At 31.7% G+C, this 20,146-nt stretch overlaps 1 protein-coding gene across 1 annotated transcript in view; it reads right to left on the bottom strand.

Moving 5' to 3' along the window:
• Window positions 1-4,078: 4,078 nt before the first annotated feature.
• LOC139516083 (receptor-type tyrosine-protein phosphatase epsilon-like) overlaps window positions 4,079-20,146 on the bottom strand; it is a 36,763-nt gene continuing 20,695 nt past the window's right edge. The window contains exons 8-26 of the mRNA XM_071305930.1: window positions 19,144-19,278; window positions 18,749-18,851; window positions 18,173-18,363; window positions 17,426-17,547; window positions 16,945-17,032; window positions 15,278-15,354; window positions 14,375-14,411; window positions 14,053-14,150; window positions 13,567-13,695; window positions 12,876-13,018; window positions 12,221-12,356; window positions 11,405-11,554; window positions 10,646-10,745; window positions 8,824-8,897; window positions 7,224-7,349; window positions 6,304-6,432; window positions 5,692-5,849; window positions 4,891-5,026; window positions 4,079-4,277 (exon numbers count right to left, since the gene is read on the bottom strand). Coding sequence (XP_071162031.1) covers window positions 4,206-4,277; window positions 4,891-5,026; window positions 5,692-5,849; window positions 6,304-6,432; window positions 7,224-7,349; window positions 8,824-8,897; window positions 10,646-10,745; window positions 11,405-11,554; window positions 12,221-12,356; window positions 12,876-13,018; window positions 13,567-13,695; window positions 14,053-14,150; window positions 14,375-14,411; window positions 15,278-15,354; window positions 16,945-17,032; window positions 17,426-17,547; window positions 18,173-18,363; window positions 18,749-18,851; window positions 19,144-19,278 — 2,204 coding nt within the window. The 3' untranslated portion in view covers window positions 4,079-4,205. The remainder of the gene's footprint in view (window positions 4,278-4,890; window positions 5,027-5,691; window positions 5,850-6,303; window positions 6,433-7,223; window positions 7,350-8,823; window positions 8,898-10,645; window positions 10,746-11,404; window positions 11,555-12,220; window positions 12,357-12,875; window positions 13,019-13,566; window positions 13,696-14,052; window positions 14,151-14,374; window positions 14,412-15,277; window positions 15,355-16,944; window positions 17,033-17,425; window positions 17,548-18,172; window positions 18,364-18,748; window positions 18,852-19,143; window positions 19,279-20,146) is intronic.

Raw genomic sequence — 20,146 nt, 5'->3', positions numbered from 1 at the left:
CAAGCCCTGGGTTATTTTACCAAATTTTGAAATATATACTCCATATGCAGGTATTTCAATGTTGCTACACAGATATATAATGTTTACAATTGGAATCACAAAAACGTCCTCCAAAACTAAACAAAGTATCTTGATGATGTCAGTTTCAGAAAACTATTTGCTTTACTCATAGATATTTTCTCACAGAAAACATTTTATTAATTTCCTGCGTCCGAAAAACTTTTCTGGACTTACCTTCATCAGGAATGCATAAACCCTAATATTTGTAAAAACAGAAACAGTTGAGGAGTTAATAATCAAATAGGAACCTAACTTTGATTTATGTATTGTCGAATGAATTGGCAAAATACGTCCCATTGTATACTTTCTTGTGAATGTAAGAATAAACAAAACTAGATTACTAAATGCAAATCAGAAATAGCAATTTTAATGGAAAATGTTCAAAATTATTTATATGCACGTTATCAATTGCTAATAACGTAATGAATGAAAGATATCAAATTGTTATTCATCTGTAATATGATAAAACCTCGACAAAATAAACAAAGGTGATCAACATGAAGTTAGATAAAAGTTATCAGCATTGAAAATTTTGTTTAATAACATTTCACAACAATGTATGTAGAGTTTATCAACAAACAAACAAGGATGTACATGCTTACATGTCTCGCCTGCTTTACTGACCATTGATTTATGTTGATAGACTGAAAGATAAATGTTTTACTGCAAGTATTACATACACTTTTTTTTTAAATAATATTCATATTCGTGAATGAGGCTAAGGTCAGATAAATCCTGTCATACAGACATGTTTATATATTATATATAATTATTATATACAGAAATATAGTTAAACTATTGCTTATGGTAATCGAAGAACAAACCAAAACACAAAAAAAAATTAATATTGACTATTGAACCATGAAAATGAAGTACAGGTCACATGATACCTGCCAGACAGACAAGTACTTTGCAAGAATTGCATACACCAAATATATCTGACCTATTGACTATATTACTTAAAAAACAGATCGAAAGACAAAGAAATAACTTACATTAACCAAAGAACCACAAAAATGAGGACACGGTGAGATGATACAACAATTCCATACAACAAATACAGTTGACTTATTGCTTAATATATCACTTGAAAAAAACGACCAAAACACACGAAAATAACATTGACCAATAATCAATGAAAATGAGTTCAAAGATAAATGAATTAAAACTATATATATTATGATTTTTTAGAGTTTTATAAATTGAAGTCCTCTTCAGGGAATGACCGGAGTGAGTGGGTCGAAATAATTTAGTGCTAAAAACGCTCTAACGCTATGTTTACAAATGTTACAGTATTGAACGCCAGAGGTCAAATGACAAATAACATGATGTCTCGATCATTTCTAAAATCATCAGTGAAGTATGTTATAAAAGTATGTTATAAATCAAGACAATATCACCGATTAATGAGACCATAATTCACTCGTTAGAGAAGACCAGAGTTATAGTTACCACCAGCGGCGGTATCACCACACTGCTAAAAACATTAAATTACAAATTTGGTTAGTCAGAAGTGGTTTTCTGTTGATCAGGAATGCTCAAACACATGATCAACAACCACTTTCTCTTGTCGTATTTCATTTGTTTATATATTTGTTTTACTCATACTAAGTAATTTAAGTGAAGGATAAGCTTAACATTTAACCCATACTCTAAAGTCCAATATCTAAATATAAAAATTAAGAAAGTATACACTACTAGCACATATTTAATTTGTCCTTTATCAGATTGCACACAAGAGTTTAGCGCATCATAATAATATGATTATTGATTGATAGAAATAAGTATTAACTTACATTTGCTCAAGTTATTGCTCTTCTGGCCTTTTCCCATTAGTCCAGCCATATCTTCCCAGACAAACCCCCTATACTTTGAGAAATGGAAATAATACTTTTCACCCGCCTCTTGCTAGAACTAGATCGTTTTTTAATAGTTTCATTCCTTCCACTATTAGACTTTGGAATAGTCTTCCTTTGAGTTTACAAAAATCACCAAGTTTGGGTATATTAAGAAGTGGACTGGATAAGTTTTATTGGACTGATGATATATTTAAACCTTTCAATTATGGGATAAGGAGACTTAATATAAGTCATTGTCAACCTTAAATCTCATTTGTTTAATCAGTTCTTATCCGAGAACACGTTTTGTGCAAACTGTAACCATCTTGTTGATGATAACCAACATTTCTTTTTTACTGGCCCTAAGTATAATGATGTAAGACAGATCTTTCTTGATTCCGTCTACTCCATTGTTGATAATCTTGACATAAATATTGATTTACTACTTTTTGGAAACAGATTATTTTCATATGATATGAATATTGCTATTTTTAAATCTGTTCAGAAATATATCAGTGACACTCAACGTTTTGTTTGAAACTTACTTAATTTTCGCAGATTTAGTTTTATTTTTTCATTTTTTTTCTCATACACTCCAACATTAATTCATTTATTCCACTAAGCAAGCTTAGTGTCTCTTTCAAGCCATATATATATATATTTCCAATGGCTTATAAAGGATATTTGCATGTTTCAAGGTACTTTACAAAACTAATGATTAATTGCCTATATATTTAAATATACTTTGCATTAAGTAAGTAACACTGTTCACATATATTTGCTCATGTGTGCACACAAGTAGCATGCATGTTCTACTATAATGCATTATTTTAAATACAGTTGTTATAATTGAATTATACCTTGTACGTGTATTATGGAGAGAGCTTTTATAGGCTGTGCCTGCTGCTCAATCCTTTTTATATCTTAATTAATAAAATATGTTTAAAATCAAAATTTCCCATTAGGGAGCTGAAACTTTAAGACTACATTAATACTTGAAGGTTATCCTACTGTTGAAAAGAGGCAAAAGATTCCAAAGTGACAAAACAAATCATCAGTCGAAAAGCAAAAAAAAACCCACTATAATGGCAAGAAATGAAACGACGAAAATACCATCAGCAGTCTACCAAATTGTCCAAAGAAAATTACAGACTGAATACTAGTAGCACAAACAGGTAAAAAAACGTAAATGATCTAAGATGCTCTAGAAGGGTAAGCAGAACCTGCTCCTAGTGGTTATATCAAGTAAAAACTACAATGTATATTTTTGACTATACAAAAGAAATTTTGGCAGCGGAAAATTTAATAATACTCAATCTCTTTCAAAAGATACCACTGTGTAATTTTTCCGACGTAGTCGGTATAATTTCGGTTTGTGCCCTTTGAACTTAAGGACGCTTAACTATGGCAACATAATACGCATGCTCGAAAATCCTTTCTGTGATTGGACAAAATGCTGTCATGGTGGGTGATTTGGTTGTGTTTGAAAAAACGTCTCGTTAATTATATCGTGATGGAAAGCAAGTGAAAAACTATAAATATTTGAACTAGATCTTACAAAGATTTATATTTTTATTAAAATAATTGTTTCTTTAATAAAATTGAGAATGGAAATGGTTTGCATCCGTGACAGCTGTTTATTCGGGACAATTATATAATCTTTAATGTAAACTTTGTTGTACTAACGTATATGACTTTTAGAACGCTCCTACGCAAGTGAGATTTCCGCGGGGTTTTGGTGAATGTAAACAGAAAACAGATCGGAATCGAGTGCACCTGCACGAGCGGGGTTCGAACTCACAACCTCAGTGTTGACTGTTTAGTGATTTAGACAGTACTTGTATCACTCGGACACCGAAGCCCCTAATGTTTCATTTCATTAAAAAAGGGACAAACACATTGGTTTACCGTGTTCCGTTCCTATTGACACTCAGTAAACTTTTTGTCACTGCAACCGACAAAAGAGAGATGTGGGATAAGTACTACTTATAGATAATAGCGAAACAACACAACATACAATCTCTAAAAACCATATACAAAAGTCAGGTGCAAAGTCGTCTGTCGCACTATTAAGCATCTAAGGTCATTGTCTGAACAACATGAAAACGCACTAATGAAGCTTTTCATAGTCATTGCAATCCCTAAAACAGTTTTGCTGATGGTAAATATACAAACAACTCTTTCATATTATCTTTATTTATAAAAATATACATAGACTTAAAAATGAGACAAATATTTAAACAACAAACTGACGTTAGACATTGTAAGTTTTAGATTAAAAAAGATGGACTGGTAAATAATTCAAATCTATACATTCACATACAGCTGATTAGAATCCATATAGTCGTCTACTAATTCATGGATGTACTTGTATTGCTCCTAAAATGATAGAAATGAATAATAATGAAATTTACATGATTATAAGTATGCAGATTCGAAACATCTAAATTATCTTATCATATCCTGCAATCGAGTATGTTGTTAAAAAAAAATATTTGGATGTCTGCAAAAGTAATATGAATATGAATCATGTATAAGCGAAAATTCTATAAAGGGAGTTGACAAAATTAATCAGATACCCTGCTTAAAATTGAAGTTTTTACTGCCTGCCCAACGGCATATCGACATTAATCGCTCTAAATAATGTGTCTTATGTTTTCAATTTCCTTGTCCTTATGAATTATATGATTGCATAAATTTAACAATACACGATCCATTTATTTTATGTTTTGATTTTCTATCCCAGGAGTAGATTACCTTAGCCGTATTTGGCACAACTTTTTGGAATTTTCGGTCCTCAATGCTCTTCAACTTTGTACTTGTTTGGCTTTTTAACTGTTTTGATCTGAGCGTCACTAATGAGACCTATGTAGACGAAACGCGCGTCTGGCGTATTAAATTATAATCCTGACAACTATTGTGTACATGTACCTTCGAAATGGTTTTACCAAGTTCCTTATACTCTTATACTAATACTGATTTGTCAACTTACAAATGAGTCAACGAATCGAGGTTGCCTTTGTTGAATTGTCTTAATAGCCAGGAAAATGTCAAGGTCCTTATCCACTAGTATTCTCTGAATGGTTGTTGTCATGGCAGCAAATATACCACACCGTGATGCACCGTCTCTGTTTCAATTGAAAAAAACACGTTAAAGTACAGAACTTCTTATTCTTATTTGCTGTGTTTTTTTCCTGATCACTATTTTTAGCTACTGTGGACTGAGCTTTCAATTTCTTTTATCACTTCAGTCATTATGATGGTGTCACTATGTCATTAATATGTTTTATTGGAACCCTTTTGCGTGGCACTTTGTACAGACGACATGAACTTTAAAAGATCTCATACCAAACCCTTGTAAATATAACTAGCACGTAATACAATCAAATTATCTTCAGGGAAATTTTGTCTTTCTAGATATGTTTATGATATTGCCCTATCCACGACTTCCGACTTATTTTTGAATTTATCTATCAAATAACTGAATTTACATGATTTAGTGCGGATTGACTATTCATTTTAAGCTTATTTTTTCTCCATGGCTTTGTCGCGCCGAAAAATATTTTTATTTGTCCACAATAGTTTTCTGCATTTTTGTGTTGCAGATTATTCATTTTCATCCTGGTTTATGCAAGGGTATATGTTGAGCTCTTAACCTGGCTAAGATTTTCAATTCCAAAATAAATTTTACCCTCAGAAAATCAACGGGTCGTCCCTTATAAGTAGTTACATCTACATTACATTTTCCAATATAATCCACAAAATAATTGAATAATTGCATTTGTCAACATACCGGCATACAAGTACTACTGGGCAATCCTGTGTATTTGTTGCTTCAAAGTCAACGACACATTCGCATAAGGATACAAACAGCTCTGTATTGTCTGGTATAACATCATGTTGTTCTTTAGTACTAATAAACATTTTGAATTTCCTGTCATTTTCTTTATTCTGTAAAATATAACAACAGTGTTGATATATTATGCATGAAATTGTCACAATTTGAACATGAAGCCTTCATTCGTGTGGCGTTACAGTTCAACAGTTTCCATTATCCCCTTATAGTCATATTTTGAATATGATTGCGTACTGTGTTCATCATTTGTGGGTAATTGTATGGTGCGACTTGTAGAACTGAAATTAAACTGTCTTACCTCCGTAGCCACACATTTCATTTCAGGTTTTGAGAGTTTATATTTTTCATTCTATCGTTTTTGTGTCATGTATTTTATGTTTATCTTTTTTGTCTTGTTCTCTTGGTTTCTCCTAACACTTTTTTCATTATAACTTTGTCGCTCTTCGTTGTTCTAAATATTAAAAAGGTCGTTGCAATACTTACTTTGTATCGGTTTTTTTCTTTTCTTGTAGTTAGATAAAACGTATAGTTAGATAATAGTATACTCACACTTCCTTGAGGACTGAGAATTATATCAAAATCAGTTATGCTGTCACTCCTCGGAAATTCACGTTCAGAATAAACAACAAAAGATTCAAGTCTCATAAATTCATTTTCTGGAGGTGTAAAAGTAACATCCTACAATTCAAAAGACGAAACTCACATTCAAAGGTTGTCCATAACAATTTCCTAACTCAAATTACTAGTATTTCGTTTCTTTGTTTTTATCCAAATTATAACAGTACTAAACTGGGAATATGCCACCACTGAAATTTTACTCGTGAAAGAAATGTGGTGAAATTGGTTTGATTTAGTTTCGATTTTTGTGAAACATTAACAACAAATGTTTTTTTTTTAGTAAAAGCATTTCCATATAATTTGAGATCCTTAATTCTAAATTAATATCGCACTGGAAGGATAGAAAGGAAAAAGGTAAATAGCGAGAGGTAATTAAGCTACTCATAACATCAGCGCATTGTTCAGTGGAATGCAACATTTGATGAAATTGTTGTGCATATTATCATAGTCCACTGTTTGTGTCGATTTACAATATATCTTCCAGAAGGGGATTGAAATCACCGTCTGTAATTGTATGAAGACAAATTTCAAATTCAAACAGACAATTTATGTATATTACATTTAAACTGACCAAAGTAAAAACTAATTTCTATAGCTCGGTATTATGACAAACACAAATTACTACTAGTTGTTTCTGTAAACCAGAAGGATTAAGGTAAAAAATGTGTGCAGAAAATGTGTTTGAAAAGATACAGAGATTTGCAGTAATTTTAATCAGTAAAGTTACTTTTGTTAGAACAAACAGAAATACTCCTTCTGAAAAAAAGGGTGTAAATAACAGAATATAATTTCAAAATGATCTTTATGTTTCCAGTTAGTCACTTATTTGATTAAATAAGAAAAAAACTCACATCTGGTATTTTATCTAGCACTATTACACAGCCACAATCGTGATCGTAAATCATACTCCAGAAATCATCTACAGTATCTTGTAGAGGTATTTGAGTTGTTATATAACCTGTTAAGTCTCTGTATGACTGTAAAACACAATTATCTAATTAATTTGACAGTAATTTGATGCCTAGAGTAACTTTAAAGTCTCTTTACAACAATAAAAAGCTAAATATAAAAGACAAGACGAATCTTAAATTAGAAGATAACATTTGTGTCTCTTATATAAACTGAATCTGTATTCAATCTTGTACGTTGTATAAGCATTTGTGGTCATAACATATTTGTACCTTTATAAGCACAAAGTAAACCATAAGTGATTTCAGGTGTTCCAGGTAACAACCCGTCCTACATCACAGGTTGTATACGGGAATAACCACAGAATAATTAAAAAGTATAATATTACAATTATGTATTTTAGAATAATAAATAATGAAACAAAAACTCTTGATGAAAATTAGTTGTAATTCAACCATTTCTGCTTCATTTTAGTAACTTATTTGTCGTAAAAACATCTAAATAGATAATCAGCGTCGTTGGGATATGTGTTAATGTGTGTCATATGTGTAGATAGTTGCTCTGCTGGTGGACTGCAAGTCCCCGAGGGTATCACGAGCCTAGTAGCCAGTACTTGGATTTTGGTAATGGAATGGAATACGAATACTGTTCTGATCGGAATGTGCTGTTAAAACAATTTGAAAGTTGTTTTAAATTCAGGAATATATCTCACTCATGCAAAACTATGGTTTATTGTCCAGATGTGGCTATACTTTTGGTCCTTTTATCAGCTCTTTCACTTTTTTATAAGGTTTTTGATTTTCCATTATTTTGGCATTCGGTGTTAGTCAAGGCCTTACTTTTGCCAAATTCCGTACTTTTAACTATACTTGTTAAATTGTTATACATTGTGACTTGGATGGACAGTTGTTTCATTGTCACTCATACTACTTGGATGGACAGTTGTTTCATTGTCACTCATACTACATATATATATATATATATATATAATTACTTACACGTATTAATCAGTTTTTAATATGACTGCTTTGAATATATTTACTCTGACATTAATTAAAGTCAACAATGCAAATTGATATTGTACTTGACATTTTGTTAATTCTACTTCATTCATTTATTCATTTTGTGTTGCCTAGAACTTTTTACTTAAATTTTCGTGGGAATACGTTAAAAAAAAACAGTAAAAAAATCAACTCTCCTCATTACACATCGTATTGGATTCATCTGATTCAGACAATAAATCCAAACTGTGTGTCCAAATAGAAAAGTCAAGATGTATATTGATGTTCTGTTAAGTCCAGTTACAAAACAATACACATGGCTGAAAATATAAGCGAAAATAAATAAACCCAGAATGAAGTGGAATCAAATCACTAGACCTCATAACAGTTCATGCCAAGTATGCCTGTAGCAATTTTGTAGTTTTCAAGTTCAGAGTATTTCTCTGCAGGTAAAGTATTGCATTACACAGAACAAGCTTATGGACATCAATTGGGGTATGGTTTGTCTTAAATTGTATACGAGCATATTTTGACTACTTACTGGAACAGTGATTGCGTTAATATAATCTGTTCTTGATGGAGCATATGTATTAAGGTAGGTACGGTATCTATTATCTACAATAGTAAATATTATTTTGAAACGTCATATGCTATGGAAACCTCTTCAACCATTTACCATATGTATTATAAATGTTTCATTTTTCATAGATAGGGGTAAGTAGTTCCTCACAATTTGCGTTTAAATATTTTCCTTATCTTCAATTCTAGATAATCACACATAATGCGGGGTTCACACATTGCCGATTATTGCTCCCGTTTGAGATCAGACAGCGATACGACACGAAAAGTGAAAAAGTCGGATTAGTATCCTCAGTTATCTGGAATGTCCTACTATTGTCTGAACGCAGTCGTTTTAGTTCGTAACAGATTACTACTGGTCGGGAAGGGTCCGAATAGTTCGGCAAAGTACCCCGACAGTTAGGTGCGTCCCGTAACATTCGGGGAAACTCAGCCGATTTTGTCTAGTCGGATTACAATCGTGCCTATGTCGTGACAGATTCTGCTGTATCGGATCGAATTCCTAACAATGTTCTGTGTATTCGGGACGGTGTCCTGTGGAACGGGAATGATCTGGAGAAGTCCCGACAATAACAGAATACAATACGACTGAGACCAGACAAAGCCGTTTGCAATGCGATAGAGCAGACCGTGATAGGATTACGTTCCGACAGTACCTGATCATCCCGAGTATGCCGACAGTTTTCGAACGGATAACTTCCGTCAGCGTCGGTTCACTGTCTTGTCACTATCTGATCTCTGTCGGATTACATTCGGTAGAATCGGGACGCAGTCGTGACAGACTCGGTCGAATTTTACCTGGCGAAAGATACAAATCGGATTTCCATCCACGATTCACAGGATCTTGATCAGACTTTTGACAAATTTTAATCGGGAATGGTCCTGTCAAGGACGGCAGTAAAAATCGTGAATGTATGACCCCAGCTTAAAAGGAAATCAAGAGTAAACGTAACTCAGACAGTAACTCTTAAAGTGTTTAGTCAGTTTTGATGGTTTCTACGTTCACAGACTCACATTAGACATACAGTGTTGTTGTTGTGGATCACGCATCTCATAACATATTATAATGTTGTTGTTTTTTAAAAAGTATCATATTTGTCAACACAATTTAATGTATAATGTTAGGTACATTGTTTGAAATCTTCTGGTAATAACATTTTAGCAGCCACATGCTGTATAATAGATGACTACAAATAGGTCCAAAAAGGTTTTTTGAATGAATGTTCCATTACCGAACGCACTTAATATAAGATTTTTACTTGCATTTAACAACACAAAGGATGCCACTGGTGGAGAAGGAACTCCGTAATCTTACAGAACACAAGACGAAATCCTTTTATGTTAGGTTTTTGTAACTAACAATTAAATGTATTCTGAGTTTTGAGGACTACCCTCTCAATTCAAAAACAAATTGACCATAAATTAATATTACAATATCACGATAACTACTTTTTTTTATATGTCATGATTTGTTTTACTCAAGAGTCGACGTCATTAAGACATTGAAGTATGTAATATGATCATTTGTTTAATTAGAGTTGGAGTAAAGTAGAATTTTAATTATACATCATGAAAGCTTGTCTGTCTAGGGTCGGTGTAATTTAGAAATGTCAGTATCATTTGTCTGTTTAAGAATGGAATAATTTAGAACTTGATGTACTTGTAATGAGCATTTGTTTAACTAGAGTCTGAGTAATTAAGAACTTGATTGATAATAGTATGCTACCCAAATTTGTGATTTTACGTATTTACATAACAAAAACTAAATATTTGCGTCTACATACGTGCAATGATTTCATGGTTCCGGTTTTTAGACTTATTTTTCTCCGACAGTGCATCAGTATAGCAATTATCATCCTGTATTGGCTTTTTTGCTTTTAAATGCTACAAATATATAGAAAATACATAACTACACCTTTCACTATGTCATACATATAAAAGCTTCTTCCGCAACTGTTGATGATTGAGTTTCTTTTATGTTTTAATAAAGTAATAATTCTCTTATTGAACTATGAAATCTGGAGTTGTCTATTTGAGGATGCATGTATAAAAATGCATGAAAATTTATATTTTGCACATGTTAGATGGAAAATAAATCATTAAAAAGGATCAAAACTTCCATGTATGGTAACATTTCTTTTTGTTGAGCTTCAGAGTTTCGGTTGTTCCGTTATTTTCCTCTTAACATTGATGCCTTTCCATCGGTTTTAGTTCGTAGCTCGGTTTTGTTTTCTCTCAACCAATTTATCAGTTATGAACAGCGGTATAATACTGTTTCCTTTATTTTACATTTAAAAAAAACTATAATAAATCGATTGGTTGACAATTTTGCATTTCACTTTTAGTAATCTTTACTAAACATCTTTTAAATTCAGAAAGTTAAGAACAGAACGTCTACAAGTTGGGAATGAACAATTGGTAAAATTTTGTCAAACAAGCTGAAATAACATTCGAAAAATACCCCGAACAGCATAATGGAGGAATATCCTTGCACCAGTATTGGTCAAAATCATCGATAACTTTCAACATTAAAACATAATTACCTCGTATTGACTCCAAAGTTTCGTTTGATTTGTAGGACTGTCACAGGAAAATAATGACTGTCTTATTTCAGAAAAGTCCTCACGGAGATATGATGTTTCTAGGTTAGTCAGAGCTTCCAATAAAGCTTCGTGCAGAAAAATATATTGTTCCTAAATAAGAATGTAATGATCCTATGTCAACTGCGTTTACTTATATCTGTTCATTCATTGTTAATGACATTAATATTAAGATTTTTTGTTAGAACGTTTATGTAACTAAGTATTATAATTATGTGTAACCCCGACACATCATTTATGTGCCTAACCCAAATCAGTCATTTGTAATATTGTGGTTTTTATTAAATGCTGTCTACCATAGAAAAAACATGTGTTCTTTGTGGTTTTTTTTATTATATATTCATTTTTGAAATATTTGCAACCTATGACGTAATATTAAACTGAGTGTTGTAAAAGCTCCAATAAATCCAATTCCCATGTTCAACAGTCTTTCTGTAGGATGAAATACACCTTTGTATGTGTAATTGTGCATTAATATCTATTTCAAAGAAGCGAATTTTGAATGTTACATTTAGCAAAACATAATATAGAAGAAAGTCGAGTGACCATATGTTTCTCTGCAAAAATGTCGGTCGGACCTTTATATGTTGTTATCATCCTATTCTTATATATTTATTATGTTATGATCATTTTGATGGTTTTTTTCAATTCATTCAAGAAAGTAAAGGTTGTAAAAAAAACGAAAAACGCCTGCCGATATATGCTTTATTGTATCATGTGTTACCAAACTGTCTGCTGAATTCATATATTAAAACTTACAAGAGTTTGTATCATATTAATTCGTCCATGTCTCATCAACTTTGCATATTGAAACACGTCTACAGAACCAGTTTTTCTACCGTGGATTGTTAACTCGTGTAAACCAATAAACGTCCCCGTTCTTCCTATTCCAGCACTAAAACACATTGTACATTATAATGTTTCATTTAATCTTTTATCTGTTTTTATGGCAGGGGGTGGGGATATTTAAAAAAATAATTACGCCATCTAATTGACTATTTTTTACGAAATGTTGTGTCCTTTTGTTCTTTTTTTTACTAAGTTATTTTCTAGTAATTATAATGGCAATAATGGTAATAACAATACAACCTTTACGAAATTGATTAAGATTATTTACTTCATATGTTATTTGGTAAATCCAACAAGCTAAACGATTTTAATATAACATCGTGCTTCCTGGCACACAACCACTTTAAATAATAAAGTCAATGGAGTTTTTCATACAAATGCAAATTAACAAGATGATTAAAAGGACCATATAAAATAAAAAATAAACAATTAAACTTTAATAAGACGGATTAAAACAAACCAAAAAAGAAATTGGGAATAGGTTCATTCCGAACTCAAATCACATACAGATATAATATAATTTCGAAAGAACCTTTCACATGTTTTTTTTTACAAATATAAGTACCTGCAGTGAACCAGTAAAGGTCCGGTGTTTGTATTTCGCAGTTGTACTCTGCTATTAAAGTGGACCAGTTGGGACGGATCAGGTGTTCCATGGTCAGGCCATCTTGTGAAATGGTACTGGTATATTATTCTTTCCTTTTCGCTCTAAATTGAGATATTTCAAATTCTTATTAATGTCTTTACTTATATTTAAGTGTAATATTTCTTTTTTAAATTATCTATCAAAATTGAGGTCATTAAAGAATATTTTAAATCATTTTTATCGAGTATCTGTAAATTTGTCTCATGTAAAAACAGAAACTCAATAACTAAAATTTGAGAAAAAAAATTGCCTTTGAAATTCATTTTAACACGTTCCGTTGGCTGATAACCTTAATATTTTTTATGGACTTTCCCTTTTTTCAATTACCTTGGCGTTCGGAATTTTTTATATACTTTTTAACCAATGTCTGAACATCCCGATAATGATTTTATATTTCCATACTCTTCTGTTCTTAGTTCCCAAATGTTTTGATACCAGTACTAGTTGAACTGATGATTCTTATGTGTGTATCTTGAAAAGCCTGGTTACGTTGATGAGTGTTTGTTATTCATGCATTTACTGTGTTTATATTTGTTTTATTTGCATTGCCAACAAAGTATCTACGTTCTTTATATAAAAATCGACAATCAATAAGCATGCTACATACTACCTTCTTATTCGATATTGATAGTTCCCTAATAGTAAAAGCAGCATATTTAGTCTCCTTGTTGTTTTTGACACATAAAGGACCGTGTGTCAAGTGATCATCTGTATCCGGCCAGTATTTTTCACATTTTGTCTAAAACAAAACATCAAATCTAAGTTAAATATGGCAAAGAGGTTGTTTAACTGAAACTACACATTAAGACATTAAGACAACCTGCTTGGAATTACAACAGATGTACTTTTCCGCATAATAATTTTCCAACTACCTTTTTGCGTTTTTTTATACATTTGTTTTTCTGTAACTAAAAGTTTCAAAGAGGGAATACACATTTATTATTAATTCCAAAATGCAACTTTCTGAAACTAGAAAAAAAACTTTCCATCTTACAATTTATTATTCATTTAAAAATATTCTAATTTGCACTAGAGATCATAATTTTCTAATTTCTGTACAAAACGGACAAATTGATAAATTGTTAAATAAACTAACTTTTGCACCCTCAACCAGATTGGTAACCATTACAATTTTTTCGATTTTTCCTTTCCAAATCATTCGCCAGAAATCTGAAACTGTTGATTTCTTTGGACCTTTGCGGGAAAAAAGAATATTTCATATATTAGATTAAAACACATGCAAATTAGAAAAGTCCTCAAATGTTTTTAAAAAGTTCTATATCGATTTTGTTATTTTATTTTTTTTATAACTGAAACTATACGTTAATATCATGAATAACCAATCAAAGTAGGTAATCATCAGCAAATTAAAATGAACGTTATTATCTTTTTAACTATATCCATATATATGTACCTACCTTGTGAGGCGATATACGATTTTTCTTTATCGAGACCCTAAAATGAAAGTCCAAAATAACATATCATTGTGAAAAGTACATTTGACATACATATTTTATTGTGTCACTAGCACGAGTAACATGAAATTGATACATCAACTTTGTATGTATTGCAAAACACGACAATAAAGTATATATTGTAGCCTAAATTACAGCGACTGTAGTTTTCACTTGTTCGTATCTCTATGCTTTGATATTACAAAAATGTATCTATGTACTAATCCTCTCATATAGTGACGTTTACCTATCATGTCTGTTGTTTTGCTCTTACATTGTTGTAAAACTATTTCTACACGTTTGTTATAAAAGGTAGAGGTTAAGTACCAAGTCAGCAATATGACAGTTGCTTTCCATTTGTTGGATGGGATTGACCTTTGAATTTGGTCATTTGATAAGAGATTTTCCGTTTAGTATGTTCCTTGGAGGTCTGTATTTTTGTTATTTTCCTTTTTTTTTTCTTGACAGACAGAAAACATTAAGGGGCAATAGAAAATCAGAGATAAAACAAAACTGTAACACCATAGTCAGAAAAAAAAACAAAATTCAAAACACAACACAGACAATAAACATTAAGTAAAACGAACATCATCTTTAACCGGGGTGCTCATGATGGGTAAACAGATTCTGCACCACTATGAATAACCCCTTGTTGAACTCTATATGTAAATTTTGGTTGACTTTTAAAAATTGCATGTTCACTGTTTGCCATCATTGTGTTGTTTTATTCATATTCTAACAAGGTTATCATTTACTAATGGTTCTGTGATAAATTAATTTTATCTTGTGAGTAGTTAAGGGTTTTTGGTATTTGATATGAGACATTATTCAATTCAAGTGGATCATAATGTTATAAGGCATACTTACTTCAATATAGCTGGCATTTATATAGTCAGAATTTTCTACACCTTTAATTGCAGGAAGGATAACTCTATTTTTATCATCTGTTCAACAAAAAGTTCTGAATTAATCACTGACTACAAATTCATCAATGAATTTAAGCAACAGTAGGTACCAATGTAGAGAACTCGTTTATCGATTTAGAAGTCTTGTGTGGACAAAATGCACTTCTGGCGTATTAAAATTTTAAACGTGTTGCCTTTTGCTGGCTATTGTTCGTGTGTTTCTTTGTCAATTATGTTCTCCTATTTATTTATATTGTAGTCCTGTAAAGTTGTGTTATCATTTTAATGTTATATTTCACATGGCCATAAAAGAGGGAGGTTTAGCATGCCACAAAACCAGGTTCAACCCACCATTTTTTTCCCCTTTAAAACTGTCCTGTACCAAGTCAGGAATATGGCCATTGTTATATTATAGTTCGTTTCTGTGTGTGTTACATGTTAACGTTGTGTTTCCGTTGTGTCGTTTGTTTTCTCTTATTTTCGAGTGTGAATTCACGTTACTATAAGACGTGTCATGGTACTTATCTATCCCAAATTCATGTATTTGGGTTTGATATTATATTTTTTATTCTCATAGGATTTTGTCTAATGTTAAGTCCGTTTCTGTGTGTGTTACATTTTAATGTTGTGTCGTTGTTCTCCTCTTATATTTAATGCGTTTCCCTCAGTTTTAGTTTGTTACCCTGGTCTTGTTTTTTGTCCATTGATTTATGAGTTTTGAACAGCGGTATACTACTGTTGCCTTTATTTATACAAATAAGAGTAACAAACAACAACTGAGAGAATTGTATGAACCCGCAAAAGGAGCGAGACATGGTAAGTGTTCCGGTTTCCTGTAGTCAGCTCTTCGGTGTTGAGATGAATATCAATTATATATCTTATATTTGCAAAAGTACGAATTATTGAAAATACTAAGAATTTATTTATTCCCAGCATTGATTATCTTAGCCTTATTTGGCAAACATTTTTAAGAATTTTGGGTCTTCAATGCTCTCAAACTTTATACTTGTTTGGCTTTTTAAATATGTTGATCTAAGCGTCACTAATGAGTCTTATGTATGAAGACGAAATGCGCGTCTGGCGTCTCAATTTATAAGCCTGGTACTTTTGATAACTATTATATTATCATTTCAGCTAGATTTTTAACATTGCCATATGAGCGGAAGTTTGGCTACCCATAAAACCAGGATCAATCCACCATTTGTCTTTAAATGTTCTGTACCAAGTCAAGAATGATAGATGCATCGACTCAGTGATTATATATAATCTCAAAATATAAACCAGGCCTACAATTTTGCACGCATGAAACAGGTTTCGTCTACAAAAGACTGATTAGTGACGCTCGATTTAAAAATGTAAACAATCCAGATCAGTCTTTTCTGGTATCTTAATATCAAAGTCTGCAAAAACATTTCGCAAATGACTGAAATATCGGTCAATCAATTTGTAGATGGTGTTCGCGACACTTAAGTAGTGTCCAAGAAGAAAACAGCAGCCCAAGGCCACCAATGGGCCTTCAACGCAGAGTGACATTACTCGCACACGGAGGCATTATTCAATTGGCCCCTAAACAATAAAATAATGTATATAAAGTTTTCTTCTGTGCATGTTTATGATTGGATGACTTACAAGGAAATGTTGCTAAAAATCTGTTTTTGGTTTTATTGCTTGGATGTTTTCCATATTCATGGGGAAACTGATGACCAGCTGGAAGTTGCTGGAAAGACGAAAATAATGATTAAATGGTAAACCAAACATTATGTATCAACAACAAAAAAATATTGGTCTATTCATTGAATGACGCCTCTTGAAATGAATTTTGTATAACAATAGTGGTTAGAAAATATACCTTTCACGGGCAGTAATACAAAGAAAGATTGGTTTGAGATAGATAGTTTTAGGTATAAACTTAGCCAATATAGTAGGGACTCAGCAGTGGCACTTGAATCAAATCATTTGGAAAGTCAAATCAAAATACAACGTTGAAAAGCATTGAAATAAAAATTCTATAAAATGGGACAAATCTAGCGCAGTTTATGTTTTGCATGACACTCATTCCAATACTCATTTGGTTTACTTTTAATACTCTGATTTTGAAATTAAAGCTTACATTATATTCCTCTGTAAATATTTGTTTGCGTTTATTTTCAATCACTTCTGCCATTTCGTTAAGTTCTATATTAGTATTCGTACAAATATCTTCCCCTTCTTCATTTGAATAAATAACCTCATCTGAAAAAAACCAATAACCAATAATTTCCTTGCTTATTTTTTTTTATTTCGAGTGGAAGTGTTGCTGTTTATATCACTATTATTTATTTTCGATCTCATATCACTAAAAAAGCAAAATAAGAAAGATTCAAACCGAACGTTAGTATTCAATAGTATTCAGCTTGGAATTCGCTATGTATTGTTTTGAACATTTTTCCTTAGTCTATTATCTTGATGTATAGTAAAATGTTTCATGTATATTTAGGATGACAACAGACTCTATATTTTGACGGGTGACATGATTGATCAATTCAAAATACTGAACAGAAAATATGATAAAGAGGCGGCACAACTGGTTTTATCTGAGCGTCGCTGATAAGTCTTATGTAGACGAAACGCGAGTCTGGCGTATTAAACTATAATCCAGGTACCTTTGATAACTATTAATACCATGCCAAGGATGATACACCCAACGGACTGCAATGAATAGTAAACAAGTGGAATATTTCTATTTCAGTGTGTTTTTTTCGAGTATGTAAAGGTTAATGGTCAAATGTCTTGGTGCAAATGCAAACACGTTTTCTGTTCAATAAAATAAAACTTTGCTTTACTTTGGACAATGATAGTTAACCTTAACTAATTTTACCTGATGTCAAAGCTATATTATTTTGGAGTTCATCCTGTTTTTTATCAGGGATTACTGTTTGGGGTGTGTTGTAATATATGGCTTCATTTGTAATCTGTGCATTTGAGTTTCTGCTCTGGTCATCGTTTTGTCCTCTGGAATCAACGAACGATTTACTGTATTTAAAACTTTGTTTAGTTGCTATTTTTCTTCTGAAATGGTCATATCATTAGAATCATGAAGATTAAAAGTTACAATAAAATTTAAAAAAAACAACAACAAAAAACATTAATATTGCAAAAAATTAGGAACAGCAACATTTTCTTGTATTTTTTTCTACTCACTCCATCAACATAATGACTTTATGTAAAATTCAGTGGAGCTCATATATTAAAAAGAAGAAATGATTTAGTAAAACTATTTATCTCGTTGATTGGGATGGTTGATTGAAACACTTACATATAAAACCAGGAACGTTTTAAATACTCAATAAATAGACTAAAGTCTCATGAATCCGAGGATACATAAAATTTAATTTGATATGGGTTTCTCACAAAACGTTTTGAATTAAAATTAAATAATGATAATATGGTTTACCTTTTTATATAAATTAGTATCAGGCCTGTAGCCAGGCACAATAAAAGTAATACAACTATAACAACTGTCACCGTTGAAGACCCATCGGAATCGCTTGTTAATGCTGAAATAGAAAGTATACACATCTCATAACCTAGAAATAACAACTGAAAATCATTTCTGTAAGTTAACTATTGAAAAAAACTGACGTATTTAGAGTTTTATTTTTTTTATTTTTTAATATTCTATTTTTTGTGCAACGTTTTGTTATTTGCCCTTTTTCATGCACTTCCTGTCTGTCCTTTTTTTTAAATTGTTGTGTGGTTTACATAGGCCTTTGGTATATTAACACATTTTTTTTCTTTAAACAACACTTACCTCTAAATCACAGGCAAAATTTGGAAAGATTTTCTCACCTCGACATGTATTGCCATGCCAACCAGGATCACACTGCCCAGGACAATGTCCATTCTGAGGATTACAAATTGTGCCATTAAAACAATTTCCACATTCTTTTGAACAATTAAAACCATGAAATCCCGGATCACATGCTGAAAAGAGAATTCAATTAATTTAGTTATTGCATATATCGAAGTAAGAATTGTTTGAATAACTTCTCTTTTTTATGTTGAGTCTAAAAGAGCTTTTTTTACCAAGATCTCCTTTTAAAAAATGATATAACAATCTTTCTTATGTTTGATAAAAAAAAAATCACGGATGATTTCGTGGTTTTGAATTTTCAGCCATCAAGACTGATTATCATAAATTAGTTTCACGAAAATACAACTTGAGTTACCAATAAGAAGATGAGTCAATTAGATTAAGATGATAGGATTCAGATATATTTCTAAAATTAACCCCAGTCAATAAAGAAGTATAAATAATTCAATCGATCCTAATATGGTATAGATTGCTTTAGCTCTGTGAAGCTGCCGTTTCAGTTATTCGAGTTACCTTTCTTTATACAGTTTCTTTATAATGTAGGTTCGCAATTTTTTGAAAATCAATAGTACCTAATACAACATGTAATTATCAGAAAAGAAAAATGTGTTTTATAAGATTTAGTAAAGATAAATTTTTGGCAAGTTTTGCAGAGGGATTTAACGTTTAGGCGTGGTTTTGTATAAAAATCCTTTCAACGCAAAACTAATTGATCTCTATAGCGAGGATCGATATATATAAGTTCTGAATTAAACCAACGTACACACTTGCATAAAGTAAGTAAAAAAAGGATTTGTTCACATTTCACATATTAGTTTTTCAGAATGTGTGATAGTAATATGGGAAGAACGTCCCGGAAGACGAGAAGCCCGTATGCGGCGGCCAACAGGAAGTCCGCACACCATTCTTCAGATGGGGAAACAGTATTTACCGGAGGACTGGAAGTGTGAATGCCACTACTCGGCGAGTTCCCCAGCA

Source organism: Mytilus edulis, chromosome 1 (assembly GCF_963676685.1).
Source record: "Mytilus edulis chromosome 1, xbMytEdul2.2, whole genome shotgun sequence".
Classification (NCBI taxonomy): Eukaryota; Metazoa; Mollusca; class Bivalvia; order Mytilida; family Mytilidae; genus Mytilus; species Mytilus edulis.
Note: the sequence above shows the minus strand (reverse complement) of the source record. Positions and strands in the feature narration are given on the sequence as shown.